A 20130-nucleotide genomic window follows, 5' to 3' on the forward strand; every position below is an offset into this window, starting at 1 on the left:
AACTATAAGGACTTATCATGAAGGGGCCATTGATAAAAATGGAGCTAGTTTTCACATCTCAGCCATTCAATCAGAGGCTTGTTGAGTGAAGAAAACAAATGGTTTAGGAAAATAGTCACCCAAACACTCCATTTCTAGTACATTGTTTCCTTGAAAATATTTCATCAAAGGGTAAGAAACTTTGAATTGTTTGATTACTAAGAAAAAATGGCCCATATAGGGGTGGGGAGCAGATTAGGTGTCACCCGGGTAACACATTAGTGAGTGTTTCATTGACTTTGCGGCCCACCTTGATATATGTGTTGTATATCCACGCCATTCATCCCATTTTTCAGCTCATTTTAGTACATGGATCAAAAAATGAAGCAGATACAAACCTTAGGTGAACCACAAAAAGTGCTGATATACAACACATATATCAAGATGGGTCCCACAGTCTGGGTAACACCAACTAACTTGTTACCTGAAAAAACCTAATCCGCTCCCCTAGTGGTGACTTTGTGCCGGGCAGAAACATGCTTTTAAATCAGGCCTATCATGCTGTCCATAAATCCAGCCAACCAAAAATGAGCCCATCTGGTGGGGATGAAAATGGGCCCATCTGGTGGGGATGGAAATGCCCACAGTCCAAAAACTAGGTTTTACTACTCACTCAAAGTTAGCTATTTCAGCTTGTTTTCACAGTAAGGCCTGGGAATACACTGTCTATTGTTGTTTTATCCTGTCTTCAAACTTCCTATGAGAAGTTTGCTTGTACAATTCAGCTGCAAGGACTGAGTGGTGATACCTCGTTTCAACACTTGAGGTCTTGGTATCGATCCCTAACTCCTTGGTAGAAGCTTGTTAGCTGTTCTAACCCTTGTAATTCTAATGTCCTTAACCTTGGAAGCATGCCTTGATCCACCACTACATCGTCTGCCTCTTTGGCTATTATCGCCTCCATTCCCTTGCAATCGATGATAGAGAGACAATTGAGTTGCCAGAGACCTTGCGCAACACTCGACGAAAAGAGATTTTGGAGGCCATCACATTTATAAATGTACAATGTTTCAAGGTTGGGGAACATTGTTCCATGTGGAAGTGAGTGAAGGGAACACGTCAGTTCTGATTGCCTTGACCCTGATGATGATGATAATGATGCAGTTGTGCTCTCATCTACTTCTACACCTATCAATTTCTCCATCTTCTCACACTCCCCAATGCGAAGGTTCTTTAATTGTTGAAGTATTTGTGCCAGAGCAGGTGAGACGACATATCTCAGTCTCTTGCAATGGCCGACATTTAGGTACTCTAAATGGTGGAAGCTACCAAGAGGAGGTACGACCCCCTTCCAAATACTTGTCAGTTCTGCTAGATTATACAATTGAAGTTTCCTTAATTTTGAAAGTAGGGCATCTTCTTTTGAGGTATCTTGGAAGTGAAAGACTTCCACCAACCCATGGCAGTGACTTACTTTGAGTTCTTCTATATTCTGGAGCAGATCAGATGGCATAATATTGATTAATTTATTACAACGAGATATGTTGAGCTTTCTCAGGTTTTGGAGGGAACCGGCTGGAAGTGGGCCCCGGCAGAACGTCTTTAGGTTCTTTAAGTAATACAGATCCACCTCCTTCAAATGCTCGAATACATTTCGAGGAGGCTCTTCTCCTTCTTCCACACTTAACAAATGTTCCATTTCACCACATTCTTTGATAAGGAGGATCTTTAAGCTATTGAAACTTAGTTCATGTGACATCATGAGATTGTAAAGACCCTTACAATGCACTAATTCTAGCTCGTTGGTTCTGTTAAATAGCACCTCAACCCACTTTGCATTTGGACATGGTGAATTCTCAATTTTTATACTCCTTGCTGCTTTGCTGTTCATGTAATCTCTTCCCACACATATGCAGAATTTCTTTAGGTTTTTCCATGGACCAGGGATGTCCTGAGACAAGCATTCAACATTTTTCACATGGATGTATAAAACAGTTAGCCGAGACAAGGATGCCATCTCTGCTAAGCTTGCTTGTCTTGCATCTCCATTTTCCATAACTTCCCACTTGCCAAAGCTATTTCCCATTCGCAGTTCCTCTAACTGAGTCATCCTTGATATGACATTTGGTGCTATCATTTCAAGAGAATTCGTTTTCATCAAATCCAAGAGCTTTAGATTCTGTAACTCACCCATTTTTTCTGTCAGTTCACATATGCCAGTTTTTTTTAAGCAAAGTATTTCTAGCTTCTTCAATCCTAAAGTCCAGAAAGTCATGTTTTTTTACCTCGACTAGTCGAGGGTTACGCAGATTGTGTGCAGATTTGCTGCGAACTGCGTAATTTTGAGGCGGTTTCGCAGAGGTGCGGAATGAAAGTTTCCTAAACTATACATAGGGGTTATAGGGTTATTTTAAATATGAAAAAGGGTTTTCTATACATCTAAGGTGAGTATATTGCTTGTAATCTCGTTTTCTTCAAAGTGAAAGTTTGCACTCTTAGTTTTTTACCCTTGTTGGGGTTTTTCCACGTAAATTCTGTCTTGTGGTTTGTTAGTATGCTTGGATTCTACTTCTAGATTATATTCTTCCTGTTTATCATTTGTGAGTGAGACCGGAGATTGGATCTCAGTTCACTTGCGTTGTTGGCGTGCTGTGTAACATATCTTCCACATATTTGATTCGACTCAGGATTTCCTTCTGCAACTTTTCTAATTAGTGGTATCAGAGTAAACATTGCAATAAACGTTAAGTAACAAACTGAGAAATTCACCATTAAAAACAACTTCAAACTATGGAATATGAAGATAAGAGGCCTTCTAATTCAGTAAGGGCTAAAATATGCGCTCTTTGGTGAAGCGAAACGTCCTGAAACTATGAAGGATGAATAGTGAGAGGAATTGGATGAGAGAGTACTATATATGAGAAACTTTCAGTGTCCAACAAGGTTAATCTTATGAAACGGCTATTCAACATGAAGATGTCAGATGGTGAGAGCGTGGCTGAACATCTAAACGAGTTCAATACAGTCATGAACCAATTGAAATTCGTTAGCATCACTTTTGATGATGAGGTCATGGCATTATTGATCTTGTCCATTTTGCACAGTTGGGAAGGTTTGGTGATTGTCGTGAGCAATTCTTCAGGGTCCAAAGCTGAAATTCAATGATGTAGCCGGTCTAATTATCGAAGAATCTAAAAGAATGACATCGAAGGATTTCAATGCCATTGACAATTTATTGATGCCATCGAAGTCCCATCGAAGGTGCAATCGAACGATCATACAAAGTTACGCACAGTTGTGTAATTACAGGATTTGTTTCCTATTTAAATTGTGATCATGTAACGCCCCGAAAATCGAAGGTCGAGTAAAGCTCAACTTCCGAGTTCCAGCGCATCACTTATGCAATATAGATAATTATGTTTAAATGTTGTCTATATTAGTGCATTAAACATGAGTGGGATTACATTAAAATAGCATATCATACTCTAGAGTTACTTAAATTGTGCAAGCGAAAGACTGAGATGAATATGTAAAGTATGTAAGTGTTTATCAATCCCCAGAGTATGAGTATGTTACCAGGCTAAATAAATACATATATGATTCTAAAATTTACAAAATATCAAGTGTAAAGGTTCAACTAATTTATAGTCTCCAAATCCCGGCGATGCAACTTTAGGTCTATATAGACCCGCCTGAGAGTTGCACATAGTCGAACTCCTCCTCGTCGAAGAAGTTTGGCTCTGTTGCATAAACCTCGCCATAATCTGCATCTAAAGCAGAGTCTGGTTGGTGTTTTAAAACACTGTCCCAGAGTGGGAGTAAGTGATCAACTCAGTGGTATTATAAGGCAAAGGTTAACATGTTATCAATTCTGTCAAGTAGTAATGATAAAGCAATACAACAAGCATTCCTAAGTACTCTTCGTAAAGCAAGGATGGGATGCGATAATGATATATGCCCTCACCTACACTCCCTCTGCTACATCATCTCACGGTCGTGTATACAACACTACTATTGTGCTCAACTCCAACACCAAAGGCACATCCAATGTGGTGCATGTGCGTGATTAGCCAAGTTCTTAATTATACCTATTTATACAGCAGGGTTGGGAAACTAAGGTACCTCCCTTTATATTATTTACCCAAATAATGATCCATCTAGGTTCGTTAATTCTAGTTAATCACATACAATAGGCAAGTTCATGAGTTTACACTATAGTTCGCTACAGGAGGCTCGTCACCTCGGTATAGGCTTAATTCACACTCGAGGTCATACGAGAGGCTCGTCACCTGATCGTAGGCCTATTTTATACTCACTACGGGGCTCGTCACTCTAGCGTAGGCCGACAGCTCGACTACGGTATCTCATACCACCATGCCCCATTAGCGGATTGTGGTATCGTGGTTGAAACGGGCTTTACATTGGTAAGTGGTACCTTAGATTCAAGCAGTAGCGTCCATACATGGTAAACATACAATAGGCCAATCGGGTTATTTGACTAGTTCGATTGTTACGAGTGCATGCTGAATTAATCGACATGGAGTGCATAAGCACTCCTCGTGGCCTAACTACTGTCGATAATCACCGTACTACTCGAATTCATCGAACGTATCCGTGTGGCGAAACTAATTCGGCCACTAGATCAGAAACTATTACCGATTGCCTGGACTACGTAGTAGTCTCAATCATACTCAAAAGCAGTTGATATTGACATGTGATAATCATAACAGCAATTTAACAATAAATACAAATACAATAATCATTTGAGCATTTTATCAAACACATAGAACATGTTAATATACATATGCATCTTCTACAAAAATCATGTAGCAGCAATATATATTATATAAAGGGAACTATAGATATTCGTAAGGTAGTTGCGAATCCTATGTAAGAATAAAAACGGAGCTCATGCTTCAACTGTTGTGACCGTTGGTATGAAGGAGCCCACAACGGATCATGATTGGTGAGAAATACAACATTCGGTGCATGGATCCGAAGGATAGAATTTGGGGCATGGTCCATTAAGACTAGAACTCATTATATCAAATGACTTCCATCACTTACATGTGGGTAGACCAGGGCTTGAAAATTTTCTTAACAGAAGAATTCTAATTAATTAATGAAAAAAATCAAGAAACTGTCAAAATTCAACTGAAAAAAGGAGCTGGAATATTTATTTCATGGCTTATCAACAACAGGACACATCAGATGGATGATATTTAATTCTATGCTATCAAACCATAGCCCCATATGCACAACCTAAAAGGTAATGACATGCTTTATATGGCAAATATCCTTAGTGTATCACACAATAATAGAGTCCTTATTTTATATAAGTGGGAGTGATGGCAAAGTTATCCAAACCATTGGTTTGTTGGGTCCTTTAAATTTTCTCATGTTGGAAGATCTGGGCCATCAATTAATGTTGGCTTTTTTTCATTTATTTAGATAATTGATGACTTCACCTTCTATTTAATAGCCACAAAATTCAAAATCTGGAAATTTCATATAAAGATGACATTCATGAGACAGTCCTTCGAAGTAGGCCGTCACAGAGCAATGGTTTGGATCACGCTGATGCATGGGCAGATCCGTAACGGAGCAGATTAGGTGCAGCCCTGCCTCACCCAACACGGTGCAGCCCTGACTGTGAGGCCCAGCTTGATGTATGTATTTTATGTCCACTCCGTTTATCCATTTTTCAAGTTCATTTTAGGATATGAACCAGAAAATGAAGCAGATCCAAATCTCAAGTGGATCACACTGTAGGAAAGAGTGGCGATTGATCATAAAAACTTCTTTTCGGCCATAAAAGTTTTTTGATTAAGATGAAATTTGTTTTTTATCTTCATCCAAGGCTATGCGAACTTATCAACAGGTTGGATGAGAAATAAACATTATGGTGGGCATTCAATCATCAGTGTTTCTTATGGTGAGGTCCACTTGATATTTGGATATGCTTCATATTTGGGTTCTTATACTAGAATGAGCTCGAAAAACAGTTGGATGGCGTGGATATATAATACATAATTCAAGGTAGGCCCTACAGTAAAGGCTGCACCTAATCCGCCCCCAAATGTAGAAACCAAAAACACAAGTGAATGATGCATGTCTTCCATTTCATTTTACCTCTCATTGTAGTAGACGGGTAAGAGGTTGAATGCGGGCTTTGAGGTTTTCGTCTTCCCACAACACCTCCTCCAACCATTCGCTGCTTGATTAGATTCTCTTTAGGTTTGGCGCGCTATTGGGTCCCATTGGGATCTTCTTGAAATTCTGACACTCCCACACCTCAAGATATTCTAAGGAAGGCCAATCAAAAAGTACCCCAACTCCTTCGTAGAAGCTTGTTAGCTGTTTTAACCCCACTAATTTTAAAGTCCTTATCGAAATCACCGGTTCAAAAGTTAACAAAGACATTAAAGAAGAAAAACACATATATCAGATTGATATAAAACTTTTGTGGACTTTTGAAGTTTTTAACGGTGGTGTCACTCTCCCCACAGTTTTCTTTGGTGGGCTCCACTGGATTTTGGATGTGGCTCATTCTTTGGATTTTATCCTTAAATGATCTCTCCAGATGGATGGACGGCGTGGATACAAAACAGACATCATGGTGGGGCCAACAAAACTTGATGACGTCACTTCAATGGCAGTCTCGCTACTCAACTTGTCAGTAGCCAATCCGCGCCCAGGTGAATGTGGGGACGCGGATTTCCTGCGAAAGCCTTTCGCGGGAAGTTCCTGCGCTGGGGACCCAGGTGAGGCCCACTGTGATGTTTGTAAGAAATCCTCTCCGTCCATCCGTTTTTCCAGTGCGTTTTAAGATACGAGGCCAAAAATGAGCCGTATCCAATACTCAAGGGAGTTGAAAACGGGGTAATTGAACGTCCACAGTTGAAATATTCGTGGGCCAGTAGAAGTTTTGAATCATGCTAATATTTGGGTTCCTAAAATAGAATGATCTGGAAAAATGGTTGGATGGCGTGGATATACAATACATACATCAAGGTGGGCCCTACGGTCAGGGCCGCACCTAATCCCCTCCCCAAATGTAGAAACGGTAAGCGTAAGTGAATGATGCATGTCTTACGTGTCATTTTACCTCTCACAGTGGCGGATAAATAAGGGTTTGAATACGGGCTTTAAGGCTCTCGTCTTCCAACTCCACCTCCAACCATTCCGCGGTTGAATAGATCCTCTTTAGGTTTGGAGCGCTGTGAGGTCCCATTTGAATGTTCTTGAAATTCTGACACTCCCACACCTCAAGATATTCTAAAGAAGGCCAATCGAAAAGTACGCCAACTCCTTGGTAGAAGCTTGTTAGCTGTTCTAACCCTTGTAATTCTAATGTCCTTAACCTTGGAAGCATGCCTTGATCCACCACTTCATCGTCCGCCCCCTTGGCTATTATCGCCTCCATTCCATTGCAATTGATGATAGAGAGACGTTGGAGTTTCCAGAGACATTGCGCGACACTCAATGAAAAGAGATTCTGGAAACCATGACATTCTTGAATGTCCAATGTTTGGAGGTTAGGGAACATTCCTCCATGTGGAAGTGAGTGAGGAGTACACATCAGTTCAAACTGCCTTGACCCTGACGATGACGATAATGATGCAGTTGTGATCTCTTCTTCTTCTACCCCTATCAATGTCTCCATCTTCTCGCACTCCCAAATGTGAAGCAACTTTAATTGCTGAAGTCTTTCTGCCAGCGCAAGCGAGAGGAGATATCTCAGTCTCTTGCAATCTTCAACGGTTAGGTACTCTAAATGGTGGAGGCTACCAAGAGGAGGTACAGCCCCCTTCCAAATACTTGTCAGTTCTGGTAGATCATTCAATTTGAGTTTCCTTAATTTTGAAAGTAGAGCATATTCTTTTGAGGTCCCCTGGAAGTGAAAGACTTCCACTAACTCATCGCAATGACTTACTTTCAATTTCTCCAGACTCTGAGGCAGATCAGATGGCTTGATATTGATTAATTTATTACAACGGAATATTTTTAACTTTCTCAGGTTTTGGAGGGAACCGGCTGGAAGTGGGCCCCGGCAGAATGACTTTAGATTTATTAACTCATCTAGCGTCAGCTCCTTCAAATGCTTGAATACATTCCATGGAGTCTCTTCTTCTTCCGCACTTACAAAATATTCCATTTCACCACATTCTTTGATAATGAGGATCTCTAAATTGTTGAAACTTAGTTCATGTGATTGCATGAGATTCTCAGTACCCCCACAGCTCACTAATTCTAGCTCGTTTGTTCTCTTAAACAACACCTCAACCCAATTTCCAATTGAACATGGTAAATTCTCAATTTTTATACTCCTTGCTGATTTGCTGTCTGTGTAATCTCTACCCACACATATATGGAATTTCTTCAGGTTTTTCCATGGACCAGGGATGTCCTGAGACAAGCATTCAACATTTTTCACATGGATGTATAAAACAGTTAGCCGAGACAAGGATGCCATCTCTGCTAAGCTTGCTTGTCTTGCATCTCCATTTTCCATAACTTCCCACTTGCCAAAGCTATTTCCCATTCGCAGTTCCTCTAACTGAGTCATCCTTGATATGACATTTGGTGCTATCATTTCAAGAGAATTCGTTTTCATCAAATCCAAGAGCTTTAGATTCTGTAACTCACCCATTTTTTCTGTCAGTTCACATATGCCAGTTTTTTTTAAGCAAAGTATTTCTAGCTTCTTCAATCTGCCAATAAGAGTTATGTCTTTTAACTGAGGACATCTATCCAACCACAGCGTCCGAAGGTTTTTTAGGCACTCCAGTGATGGGGGCAACATTGAGATATCCATGTCACATATATCCAAAACTTTAAGGGAATTCATCCCTTGAAAGAAACAATTGGGAATCTCTTTCAAAGAATGATTACCATCCAAAAGCAAGGTTAAGAGCCGAGGACACTCAATTTGATTAGGAAGTCTACAAATTTCATTGTCTGCTAAAGAAATCCTCTTACATTCCTGCACATTTTCAATATCTGGCCACTCTTTCAAACCTACTTTGGCTCTTACCAAAAACCCATGCTCAGCTCTTGCTGCTATTGATAAGGCGACGTCTCGTACAATATCATGCATTTTTACGGAGTTTGATTTATTTCCTTCTAGCAACAAGCATGAAGCCTTAAGTTTGTCGAACAACATATGAACTCTGCATGATGCTTCCTCCAACGTATTAACATTCTTGAAGAGACCTTCCCCAATTCCATATTTCATCATCTCATCCTCATCAACAGAATAACCTTCTGGAAATAAACAACAAAACAAGAAACATAACTGAGCCTCCTTACTTTCTAAGTAACTGTAACTCATCTCCAAAGAAGAGAACACCTTCCGATCCATACCCTTGATGTTTGTAGGATTCGACCTCTGTAATTGTAGTAGTGCATCATCCCACACTTTTTTATCCTTATCTTGTAATGCCATTCCAAGTGTGATAATCGCTAGAGGCAAGCCCCCACATTCCTTGACAACTTCTTTTGCCACAACATTCAATTCAAAGGAGTCGATAGCATCACCTGCCTTTTCCTTGAATAGATGCCATGCATCTTCTTCTGATAACACATTGACAGGGATCTTTGCTTGGCTCTTCATGTGACTGCATACTTCCACTTTTCGTGTAGTAAATGCAATCTTACAACCCCTAATATTCCATTCCAAAGGGATTCCTACGTCGTCTAGCTCCAACCTTTTCCAAAGATTATCAAAGATTAAAAGGATCTTCTTGCTATTCAACAGCTCCTGCTTCAATCTCTCTAACAGCTTCCCTGCTCTTACTACTTGACTCTCTTCCTTGAGTTCCAGTCCCAATTGCTCTGCAATCTCGCCTTGAATCGTCTTCAATTCAGGTTTTTGGGTTAGGGTCATCATGATCGCCTCTTGAAAAAGTTCTTCACTGTTCACCTTTCTAGCCACTTGTTTCATCAAGGTCGTCTTGCCTACACCCCCCATGCCATACACTCCGATCATGTGATGTTTTCATTCTTCATTGCATACATGACCTGCTTCATAGGAAATTCTGTAGATTCAAGAGGCATAAATCCCTTGGTAGGCAAGGATTCCATGGTTGGGGGAGGCGGAGGGTATGATACATTACTAGATTTCGCCTCTGTTTGGAGACTACGAACATCATCCATCTTTTTTTTTGCTACTTTACCTAGACGGTAACGTGAGCACAAGTCGAAATAGCCTATGCTCTCTTTAACTCGACCATCCAAACTCTTTGCATCTTCTTTGACATTTTCTACCTTTTTCAACCATTTCTGAACATCGTTTGTGATCACTTGCCCATTCCGACGATCTGCATCCACCTGTCCCTCTACATCATTTTTTGTACTCTCTAAGTTTTCAACTTCTTTGCTAAGATCATCAACATTACATCTATAGCAAAGGAGATAACTGGCCTGGCGCTTTATAGTAGCCACTAAAGCTTTTCCGGCTTCTGTAACCGGTGTAACCACGATCCCCAAGATTGCCAAGATTGCAGCCATTGTATCTTTTGGATGGATGAAAGGGATAATCCGTGTAGCAGCAACAATTGCTCAACAACAGAAAAGAAAAACCTGAAATAAGCATGATAGATAAGAAGAAGTTGAAATAAAAAAATAAAGAGAAATAAGTTGTAAGCCAAGAAGAAAAGAAGGTACTAGTGTTACCTTATCTTTTCTTAGCAATTGCTTGTCCCAGTGAAAACTGAAAACTGAGTTATAGTAGCACCAACTCAAAGGAAGCTCCTTACTTGTCACCGCAATATAAGAGAAGTCTCCAAATGCTACACCAACCAATTAAAAGAAGTTTGGCAACATAGCTTTGATGGATATAGCATATACTTGTAGTAAATATGCTAAAAGAAAAAAAAGACCGCACATGTATGCATACTTACTTTTCAATTCATCAGGTAACTTAGACCCAGTACAAAGCTTTGTAGATAAACTTACAAAACGATTTGTGGGCCCCATTGTGATGTGTGGATGGCATCCAATCTGTCTATCATCTACACCCCCTCGTGTTATCCTTGGATGCCAAACATCAGGCTGATCCAAAACTCAGGTGGGCCACACCATAGGTACTTTTGTAATGGGAAGGCCCACCATTAAAAACTTCCAGATTGTGCGTGGAGCCTACCCTATTTTGTCTATGTCATCTAAACCATTCAGAAGATTCACCTGACACCTTACTAATCTGCCTATTCCAAAACTCAGGTAGACCACAACCCATGCTGAGGAAGGCATGGCTTCGGTGGATTCCGGAATCCACCGAGGCGGGTGGGATCCCTGACCAGGCCAACCTTGACCGTTTTGAAAACTCATTCTAGGGCATGATCCAAAAAACTAAGCATATCTGATAAGCATATCTAAATATCAGGTGGACCATAATATATGAAACAGTGGTAATTGACATTTAAACTTCTCATGGACCACAAAAGTTTTAGATCAAGCTGATATTTGTGTGGTCTCTTCATCCAGGTCTTTGTGAACTTATCAACAGGTTGGATGGCAAATAAACATTTTGGTGGCCCCAGCGAAGTTTTTAATGGTGGGGATTCAGTCAAGACCATTTCCTGTGGTATGGCCCACCTATGATTTGTATATGCTTCATGTTTTGGATCATGTCCTAAATTAGCTGTCAAAATAGATGGACGGTGTAGATGCAGGTCACATACATCACAATGATCTCCACAGGGATCCACCCAAATGGACGCCCTGCAGAGGTTTTAGGCATGATTTAACATGAGCCAAAGTGCGCAATCAAAACTATTAATATGAAAGAATTTTGGAGAATTTATCAACCAAGGCACCTTTTAAACACTGCAATTGTGGGGAATGAATAAAGAAGAAATAGGTGAGCGAATGTGAGAACAAAACTGCTAGAAGATCTTGCGATGTACTCTCTCAATCCAGCAACTAAGCTGCACGGAAAGCAATTGTAGCTGATGCACCAAGTTTGTGTGTTTCATCCATTTTTAAAGATTATTATAGAAATGATGTATGTTTCATCAATTTTTAAAGATCATTATAAAGCATTAGGTCATACCGACTCAGATGATGAAAAAAAAAAAAAACAAATATCAGCTTGATCCAAAATTGTTATGCCCCAAAAAGTTTTTAACGGTCGACGCTTCATTCAACACTGTTTCCTGTAATGTGGTCCACTTGAGATTGAGATAAACCTCATTTTTGTCTCATGCCATAAAATGGTCTCAAAAATAGATAGACGGCATGGATGAAACACATACATCCTTGTTTGCCAACCATTGAAAGATTATGGACGGGCTCCACTTATGCAAACCGAATATCTAATCACGGGCATTGTATCCGAAATGGGTGACTGTGGATATGTGATAGTAAGGACGAGGATTGAGTGCTACATGGACTCTTAATGGACTACAGTGATGTATGGCTTTTATCCACACCGTCCATCTATTTTTTCCAAATCATTTTAGGAGTCCAAAAATAAGACAGATCCAAGGCTTTAAGTGGACCACCACATCAGAAGCCGTGGGATAATTATTTGCCATCCAACATATTCATAAGGTTACATAAACCTGGATGAAGAGAAACCAAAAATAACAGCTTGATTCAAAACTTCCGGTGGCGACAAGTTCTCAAGGATAGGTATTTAATCTCCACTGTGTGGTCTGATTGAGCCTTGTATCTTTCTCATTTTTGGGCTAATATATTAAAATAATATGAAAACATTAGATGGACAGTGTGGATGAAACCCATACATCAAGGTGCCCCCAAGAGTCCCTGCCTATGCTCACCTCGTGAGAGGTGAAGGGGGTGGTAGTACCCAATCGTAGGACGCGGCTTGGATCCCCGGATCCACGGAGATTGATGGATCACTGAGAATGGGGCCCACTTTGATGTATTTGTCTTATATCTATGCCACCCATCCATTTCGCCAGCTCATTTTAGGGCATGTGGGGTGGCCCCACGATGAAATCACAAGTCATGAAAATCAGAGCTATGATCGCATTAGGTACACCACACATTGAGTGTAAAGGGCAGAGCTGATGGTCAGACTAACTTTAGTTAGAGAAAAATGACTTTCTTTGTGGGGACCACTGTTTGAATTGTACAGATCTCCTAAATAAATGGTAATTTGGCAGAAAAGATGGAGTTGCATGATAGAAAATGTACTTTGTAGATGCCTTTTCTCATGAATTGATCATCTGGTCCCACTATTAGAGACGAGGCTCAGATGCAAGTTTAAACCTCCCGCTATCATAGCTATCCACTAGAGATCTATATTTTATATTGATTAAATAGTAGATTATTTGATCTAAACCGTAAATGATCATCAAGTACGATCAAAATAATTTTAAAGGTGAACAAAAACTTTAATAGTAAAAAATCTTTGAACATCTGACTAAAAATTTTGACTGTTGGGTCCAGCGAACAAATTACTTGATGAATAATTGATCTAAATAGATCTAGCCATTAAACGGTCCCTAGTAACCCATGTAAGAATCAACGGTTCTTGATAGAAATACCTAACCGCGTTCATTTTCAATGACTTCTAGGTAGCATTGTGGTAAAATTAAAAGCCTACCAATCAAGAATATGACCCATGCATGTGTTTAAGGATTGATCAATTCCATGCAATATCAATGGACTAAAAACTTGATAAAACCAATGTAAGTGTGGCAAAGGTCTGACACTGGTCACTGGATTAATTAATTCCATGCAATATAAAGTCAATATCATTATGATCATTTGATCTATGCCAATTAACCCTAGGTCAGTAATTTGAACATGATTGAACCAATGTAAATATCCAAAAGTCTATACCAGGATTCTATATTTATGGCACACTCACACTCCTATGTAGGGTAAGAGCAAAATGTATAACCAATACTAAGTTGATTTTCAATCCAAGTCATTCCTATGCATAGGATAACTTTACATCTCATGATAAATGTCCATAGTTGTGTCCTATGTAATTGTGATGATTATGGCATATATAAAATATTGAGATCCATGATCTACAATTTTCTCTGGTCAATGATCATCATGATGATCTCTAGTTCACAAAGACTACAAGGTACTCAATACTGAACTAATCGGCTCATTGTCATCATGATCTAGGGTTGAGAAAAACCCTGACCTATCAACATGGTAGGGGGTTAGGGCTCATGTTAGTTTTCCAAGGAACATATTCCAACACAAACTTCTGACATAACTGTGAATGGAGCATAAACTCAAAATTGCACTGAGAAGATAATAGTAACCTTATGATTTTTTTTAATTTTTTTTTCATTTTAATTTGAACCCTCCATATAGTAGACATTATTGGGATGATTATAATTACTTGATGGGTGTGATTTTAGAAATATGCTCCATCCACAATGACCCCAACAGTTTGGATGATCTGGATAGTTGTACACAAGTACCATGTTTCATGAGAATAAGTCACTTCAATTCTTCAACGGTGTTAAACTAACATAAGAGTCTAGCCTTGACTCCTACTACTCTACCAACGGGTAGTATAAATTCTGTAAGAGAATGCTTAAATTAAAAAAATAATAAATAATAAATAAAAATAAAAATAAAAACCCTAAAAAGCAAAAGAATGTCCACTAGCCTGTTTTGGGTTGTCCCATCATTGTTGGTTGCACTACTACTACTTTTTTTTTGCCTTGTTCCCAAACAAGTGTTAAGCTGGTAGAATTGTGGTACCTTACCTATAGCGGGACACTAAAATACCTTGAAGTTGCTTCTTTAATCGTAGCAAAAATAAAAGATCTCCAATATACTATGTTCACTTTGCCAATTTTAGACACTCCTGTGTGTTAGTTTAAGCACTGATTAAAATGGCCGTGACTTGTCAAACACACACATGGCATAGTTACACAGTAATCTAGACAACTAGACTAACCTAATTGTGGATCAAGCATAACCCAAAAACACCATTAAGATGATAAATGTAATGGTATGATTTTGCCCTTCGAATTTGGAGAACTCACTATTTTACTTTTAACCATCCATTTGATAGTCATTAATTAGAAGAATAGGATTACTTAATCAATGTGATGTTAAAGATATGCTCCATCACAAAGTGATCCACAATTTGGATGCTCAGGGAGTTGAACATAAGTGACATGTGATGAGCATGAGCCAGATGGTAGATTGGGACTTCTGCTCATATTGCAATGGAATGGATGATTAAAAAATTATGAAACAGAACAGCCAAGTTATTTGTTCCTTTTTTTGGTTTATACAAATGGAAGAAAAAGTAGGAAACTAATGCCCATGTTAATCTCAGATGTGTAAGTGTCACAAGGTTTTTGGATTCATTAAGTGCAACTCATTGGCAACCTAGGTGTTTATAACTCTTTAAAATTATTACATATCAAAATCTCTCTTATTTTTAGTATTTTATACTACTAAAATATACATATGTTTTTTTATATGAAGAAACAATTCATATTGTATAATTTATAAAATATAAATAAACTTATAAAAATTAAATTAAAATAACATTTCAAGAATCAATATGTTCACCTTTTTCAATTTACTCCAATATCTCAAGTATATATTAAATTTTTTGATATGCTTCCCCTGTACAAAAGTCAAGATATCTAAAAATTGGTATTAAAAGAATTCTAAATTAATAATTTTATTGTGTATTATCTTATGATTAATATAATAAAATTTTATGTAAAAAATAGTATTATACAAAAGAAATATGAGAAAAGAAATCAACGTGAATGAGAAATAAAGAAAAAATTTACCATACTCATCTCTCTCATAGAAATTCACAATTCCCTCTTGTGTTTTCAAGATGAAATTAGGTATGAAAAATAGAGATGTTTAAATAAAATAGGTGTGAGTGAAGTAGGTATGGAAAGTAAATGTAGGTGAGAAAAGTAAAAAATGAATGAAGTGTGAAAAACAGAGGTGGGTAAAGATGGGTAAAGAAAGTTAAGGTGGGTGAAGTAGGTGTGGAAAGTAATCAGGTATTACCAAGAAGACCTAGTTTAGTATAAACACAAACCTCATGTATCTGAACATTCGTCTTCATTCTAGCTTGATTTGATAGTTGGGAGTAATCTTCACCCATAGACCAACACATTCGTCCGTTAATTCTCAAGATGAGCCATCACATCACTTTAAAACTAAACCACATGCCACAAATCTAGGATCTTAAGTCGCAAAACCTATTGTTCATTGAATCTTCAATAGCTTAAGTGATGATCCACACCTAAACCACATGATCGAGCTTGAATATGACCATTTGAAGAATGTACACCCATAGATCAAACCATACGTCGCCAGTTTCGGGCTGTAAGATGCACTCTGAAATAGCATAATACCAAATGTATTTCATCAATTCTGTGAGCGGGCCAATCTCGATCTGAGCACTTGATCAGGCCCAAGAAATAAAAAGGCCAGCCAGGGCCTATATTGGACCACTACTGAGAAATGGCCTTATTCCATTCTATAGCCGTTCATGTGGCGTAATGCATGCCTGTCAACCCACTTCATTTCATGGGTTAAATCTAAAAATAAAAAATAACAACTTCACCAAGGCCAGACCCCATCCACCACATTGACATTGCAACACCCACACCACCTACACCATTGCATTGCCGCAGAAGCAAGACCCACCACCTGGTTCTACCAGTGGTTTATCCAACTTCACCATGGTTTTTATGGCCGTCAAGCATCTATATATCCACAAAAAATCATCATAGATATCAGAAAGCAAATCAACAAGAAAACCAACCAATAATTAATGTCAAAAAGTTCAAAATGCAACAGTAAAAAACCATGGTTTTAAGACTTAGATGAGCCTGAAAAAGAATCCCATATCTAACAACCACTCCTAAGCACCACAGAGGAAACAAATACACATTCCAGTTTCAAGGCTCTGAAGGATTAGATTTGAAGCAACGAGTAAAAGAATCCTGTTCATGCAACATGATAATTTCTAAGCGACACATGAGAAGGAAAAAACAACCTCAACAAAATGCAGACATCATGGTCAATACATTTAAAAGGTAACGCATGATTTTCTTTTCAATGGCAAGGTAACATGGGATGTGTGTGATGGTGAAGGGGTAAGAGTTAAGAAACATTCACAAGAATAACAAAACTAAAGGAACTAGAATATGAACTAGAGAATTGAGAAACACACAAACTAAATCAAGTGCTGTTAAACGAACAATATAACCCATGTGGGGCACACAGGTCAGTAATGCACGCTGTTGATCAGGTGGGCCCCACTAGATGGACCACACGACAAAAATCTCCCACATTGGAAGATCCTAAACATCCAATCATTACCTTTTTCTGTTGAATATGGACTATAGCTGCATCTTTTACTTAACTTTCTATCTTCACTTTTCAGGCCATCGATCAAAGGGTTAGGCTGGCCACACAGGAACATTTGGGGGCATGGTCCATCCAAAGTTGAGCATATCGAATCAATGGTCTGACCAACTGAAAAATGAGTCCCACCCAAGTTCAATAACGATAATGGATGGTGTAACTGCCAGCTGTTTCAACTGTTACGTTACAAGCTATAATGGCCATAACAATCTTTGTGGCCATGTAAGGGTCGATTTTTTTTTTTTTAAGAAAAAATTTGAAAAATATTTTAAAAGTTCCAAAAAAAAAAAAAAAATGAGAGGATTCCAAATATGTAATCTTTTCTGATTTTGAACATGTTTATGATGGTGTAATAGATCATTCTTTGGTAAGAACGTTGTCTCAGGCTATCTGATGATTTTATCAACCTGAGAAGCTCAGAATAACTTCAAAATTCATATATTTAATTTTCTAAATATCCAATATCAAGGATTCAATATAAATAAATTATATGAGCATGGATCTAATGATAAGACAATTATATATTTATATTTATATAACAATTTTACTAAAAACAACCATAGTATAGCTAATTTACAACTCACTCAAATGCCCCCCAAATGGCCCAAAATTTATGCAATTTATAGCGTTCATCCCACCAATGGATATCCCTAATCATTTGAAACAATTTTCTTTTAAAAAAAAAAAAAAAAAAAAAAAAAAAAAGATTTGAATAAATAGCATCAGGTCAATTTAGGACCACTCTAATGCCCCTAAAATTGCTTGAAATTCATGTAATTTGTGGAACTCATCCCACTAATGCATATCCCTACTTGACACCATTTCCCTCAAGAAATTTAAAGAAAAAATAAAAATTAAATTTAGATGAATAGTGTTGGGCTAATTTACTATGACTTGAATGTCCCCAAAATAGAGCCCGAAATTCATGCAGTCTGTGAAATTTATCCCGCTAATGCATATCCATTTGGCACCATTTCCCTCGAGATATTTGAAAAAGAATTAAAAATAAATTTGAATGAATATTGTCGGCCCAATTTGAGACCACCCGAATACCACTAAAAGGAGCTAAAATTCATGTGATCCATGGGATTCATCGTAATAATGCATATTAGCGCCTATTTGGTGTATGGTATTAGGTGGGATAAGGCAGTATGGAATTGCATTCCAAACATCTGCCAGGTCCATAGTCAGGTGGGCCACACCCTATAAACAATGGATGGGTACGAACATCACTTGTGACGCGCAGATACAGGAGTCTCCTGTTAAGCTTAGTGGGGCCCACTTTGACGTTTGTGTATATCCATTCCGTCCATCTGTTTCTCTAGCTAATATTAGGACATGAGCTCAGGTATGATGGAGATCCAAAACACTAGTAAGCAATATGACAAGAAAAAATAAAATAAAATAAAAACATAGTAGTGGGTATCATACTATGATGAGCTATCCTTAGATGAGCTGCAGAAGCAGATGAATGGAGTGGGTATCATACAAACATAGTAGTGGCCCAACAGAGTAACCCCATGTTAAAGGCAAGTAGTGTTCCACCGCCATGAAATGAAAGCAAAGTATCCTTCCAAAACTTCGGGAGGCTCACTTAAGTTCTGGATCTGCCCGATCTATGGGCTTACGTCCTAACATTATATATACATAGAGTCTGTGGACGCAGTCTGGCCAGTGACCTCAATACCATCCAGCTACCTGATGTCAAAGATATGTGGCAGCCACCTTGATGTATGTTTTTTATTCACACCCTTCATTCATTTTGCCACCTCATTTTAAGATAGGTGGATCCAAATTTCAGGTGGACCACACCACAAGGAAAATGGTCGGAATTGAACATCTACCTTATTTTTTAGTTCATGCCTTAAAATGAACTGGAAATATGAATGAATGAGTTGGATAAAATACATAGCTTTGACACCAGCTGGCTGGCTGGCTGGTATTGGCGTCACTGGCCAAACCGCGTCCGGAGTGAATATCACACGGACATGACGGTGGGCTCCACAGAGCCCGTACAACACATGTTGTAGAAGTTTGAGTCCATGGAGTTGTATATGTACTCTTATATGAAGGTACGAATTGCAGGCTGGCAACTGGGTTGGCCTGGGCTTTCAAGCTAATGGTCCAGCCTGGACAGAGAGACATGCATGAGAGATCCAGTCTGTTCATCATGTGGGCCCAACTGCAGCGTGCTCTGGCTAAAAAGTGAGGACTAATTAAGTGGGCCGCACGTGTGCATTGAGTGTAGATGGCTGTGCCCATTTTATTTAACCCTCCGTTTCTGCACACGTGTGCCCCATTGTGGGCCCACTGTGAATTTATTTGATTTATCCACACCTTCCATCTTATTTTCCATCTAATTTTAGGCCGTTGAGCCCAAAATTGAAGCTTATAAAAATCTAAAGTGATGATTTCCACCGTTGAAACCTTTCTAGGCCCCATAGTGATGTTTATTTTTCATCCAAACTGTTAATAAGATTAAAAAAACATGGATGAAGGGAAGAAACACAAATACAATCTTGATCCAAAACTTCTGTGGCCCCCAAGAAATTTTCAATGGTAGATGTTCAATTCACACTGTTTCCTGTGGTGTGGTCCATTTGAGGCTTGTATATACTCCATTTTTGGATTAAAGTCCTCAAATTATGTGTTAAAAGAGATGACGGAGTGGATACAATGCATGAATGACACTGGGCCCTAAGTCTATCTCTGAGCTTGACGTGCGGAGCTCAGACATGGTATGATGCTCCATTGATAGAGAGGCTTTCTCTGCTGCCGCTGCGGCTTGTTTTT

At 38.7% G+C, this 20130-nt stretch overlaps 2 protein-coding genes across 2 annotated transcripts; both read right to left on the bottom strand.

The window, feature by feature from the left end:
- Positions 1 to 793: 793 nt before the first annotated feature.
- Positions 794 to 2173, bottom strand: LOC131220106 (disease resistance protein RPS2-like). The gene has a single exon (XM_058215076.1). It carries the CDS (start codon positions 2171 to 2173, stop codon positions 794 to 796), a length of 1380 nt encoding a protein of 459 aa, XP_058071059.1.
- Positions 2174 to 7090: 4917 nt separating this feature from the next.
- Positions 7091 to 11268, bottom strand: LOC131220107 (probable disease resistance protein At4g27220). Its single transcript, XM_058215077.1, has 2 exons — positions 10657 to 11268; positions 7091 to 10563 (listed from the first exon to the last, which is right to left on the bottom strand). Exon 2 carries the CDS (start codon positions 9968 to 9970, stop codon positions 7091 to 7093), a length of 2880 nt encoding a protein of 959 aa, XP_058071060.1. The 5' UTR covers positions 9971 to 10563; positions 10657 to 11268.
- Between the last annotated feature and the right edge of the window lie 8862 nt (positions 11269 to 20130).

Source organism: Magnolia sinica, chromosome 12 (genome assembly GCF_029962835.1).
Source record: "Magnolia sinica isolate HGM2019 chromosome 12, MsV1, whole genome shotgun sequence".
NCBI lineage: Eukaryota > Viridiplantae > Streptophyta > Magnoliopsida > Magnoliales > Magnoliaceae > Magnolia > Magnolia sinica.

What these genes read in the sequence shown, in the direction of transcription:
- LOC131220106 (XM_058215076.1), bottom strand. Translation starts at nt 2,173, where the DNA reads ATGGGTGAGTTACAGAATCTAAAGCTCTTGGATTTGATGAAAACGAAT.
- LOC131220107 (XM_058215077.1), bottom strand. Translation starts at nt 9,970, where the DNA reads ATGATCGGAGTGTATGGCATGGGGGGTGTAGGCAAGACGACCTTGATG.